This window comes from Penaeus japonicus, unplaced genomic scaffold (assembly GCF_977035675.1).
Source record: "Penaeus japonicus unplaced genomic scaffold, GWHDUDI00000001_assembly GWHDUDI00000034, whole genome shotgun sequence".
NCBI classification, from domain to species: Eukaryota; Metazoa; Arthropoda; class Malacostraca; order Decapoda; family Penaeidae; genus Penaeus; species Penaeus japonicus.
Window position 1 is genome coordinate 11518253 of NW_028234436.1, and position 2500 is coordinate 11520752.

General features: G+C 28.2%; 1 protein-coding gene across 1 annotated transcript in view; it reads left to right on the forward strand.

The window, feature by feature from the left end:
• LOC122247341 (uncharacterized) overlaps positions 1 to 2500 on the forward strand; it is a 127961-nt gene that overhangs the window by 123855 nt on the left and 1606 nt on the right. The window contains exon 5 of the mRNA XM_043006570.2: positions 2138 to 2232. Within this exon, the coding sequence (XP_042862504.2) occupies positions 2138 to 2232 (95 nt within the window). The remainder of the gene's footprint in view (positions 1 to 2137; positions 2233 to 2500) is intronic.

Consider the following 2500-nt stretch of genomic DNA (forward strand, 5'->3'; position numbering starts at 1 on the left):
CAAGGATGTAAACAAACAAATAAACAAGGATGTAATCAAACAATGAAATACGGACATAAGAAACAGACAAACAATAAAGGATGTAAACACGGGTGTAAACAAACAAGTAAACAAGGATATAAACAAATAAGTAAACAAGGGTGTAAACAAATAAATAAACAAGGATGTAAACACGGGTGTAAACAAACAAATAAACAAGGATGTAAACAAACAAATAAACAAGGGTGTAAACAAATAAATAAACAAGGATGTAAACAAACAAATTAATAAGGATGTAAACAAACAAATAAACAAGGATGTAAACAAACAAATACACAAAGTGTAAAAAAACAAATACACAAGGATGTAAACAAATAATTAAGCAAGGATGTAAATAAACAAATAAACAAGGATGTAAACAAACAAATAAACAAGGATGTAATCAAACAATGAAATACGGACATAAGAAACAGACAAACAATAAAGGATGTAAACACGGGTATAAACAAACAAGTAAACAAGGATATAAACAAATAAGTAAACAAGGGTGTAAACAAATAAATGAACAAGGATGTAAACACGGGTGTAAACAAACAAATAAACAAGGATGTAAACAAACAAATAAACAAGGGTGTAAACAAATAAATAAACAAGGATGTAAACAAACAAATTAACAAGGATGTAAACAAACAAATAAACAAGGATGTAAACAAACAAATACACAAGGATGTAAAAAAACAATTACACAAGGATGTAAACGAACAAATACACAAGGATGTAAACAAACAAATACACAGGAATGTAAACAAACAAATACACAGGGATGTAAACAAACAAATACACAAGGATGTAAACAAATAATTAAGCAAGGATGTAAATAAACAAATAAACAAGGATGTAAACAAACAAATAAACAAGGATGTAATCAAACAATGAAATACGGACATAAGAAACAGACAAACAATAAAAGAAACTAACATTCAAACAAGCAGACAAACAAACAATCAATCAGACATAAAAACAAACTAAAAAACAGAAACAGACAAACAAACAGACTTACAAACAAACGAACGAATAAACGAATATACAAACAAACAAATACATAAACGGCTAAACAATGTACATACATACGCATAAGTAGACAAACAAATAAACAGACAGTTTGCAAAGAAAAAAACACACACACACGCACATAAATACATATGTATACATACGTACACATATATATGCATACATACACAAATACACACATTTACACGCCCGAATACACATATAAATATGTACAGATACATATTTATACACGTACATACATACATTCATAAATTCATACATGGTAAACATGTATACATACATATACATACATACATGCATGCATGCATACATACATACATACATACATACAAACATACAATACATGCAAATAGACAATATCATTAAACATACATACATAAAACAACAACTACAACAACAAAACATATATATGCACAGTACATACACACATAAACGCACATGTGTGTAAGCGTTTTGTCCATGTCTGTGTACGTGATAGGGGTAACGTCAAAAGCTGAAATAGTCACAGCTTAATCATAATTATTAAATAGTTCTTATTTCATTGATGTTTACTTATGGTCTGTAATTTACTTAGACGGAACTTTATGTACTTTAGGTTACTTATGCTTTCTACTTATACTTTCTTTGTTCCTTTATGCTTTACTTTAGCCTTTACTTATATTTTCTTTTTTATCTATTCTGTTTATGTTTATTACTTATCTTTTCTAATTTTTGGTTATGTTTTTCTTATACTTTACTCTTTACTTATATTTTACACTTCATACTTTACTTGTGCTTTATACTTTACATACACTTATACTTTACTTATACTTATACTTACTTATACTTACTTATACTATACTTACTTATACTTATACTTAAACTTTACTTATACTATATTTACTTATACTTATACTTTACTTATACTATACTTACTTATACTATACTTACTTATACTTAAACTTTACTTATACTATATTTACTAATACTTATACTTATACTATAACTACTTTTACCTTCTTATTTTTTATCAGTCATATTTTATACCAATTCATTATATTTTATTTTTGTTGCAGCAGATACTCTCAATCAATGAATTTACTTGCAGGAGTGCAATCCATGGCTTTTCCACATGAGGGCAAAGTGGAGGTGGCTTGTAATGTTGATTTGTTGCCTGCAAATGAAGCTCCTGCAGACCACTCGGTAAGCTGTGTGTGCATTTGTGTTTGTGTTTATATATATATATATATATATATATATATATATATATATATATATATATATATATATATATATATATATATATATATATATATATATGTATGTGTGTGTTTGTGTGTGTGTGTGTGTGTGTGTGTGTGTGTGTGTGTGTGTGTGTGTGTGTGTGTGTGTGTGTGTGTGTGTGTGTGTGTGTGTGTGTGTGTGTATGTGTGTGTGTGTGTGTGTGTGTGTGTGTGTGTGTGTTTGTGTG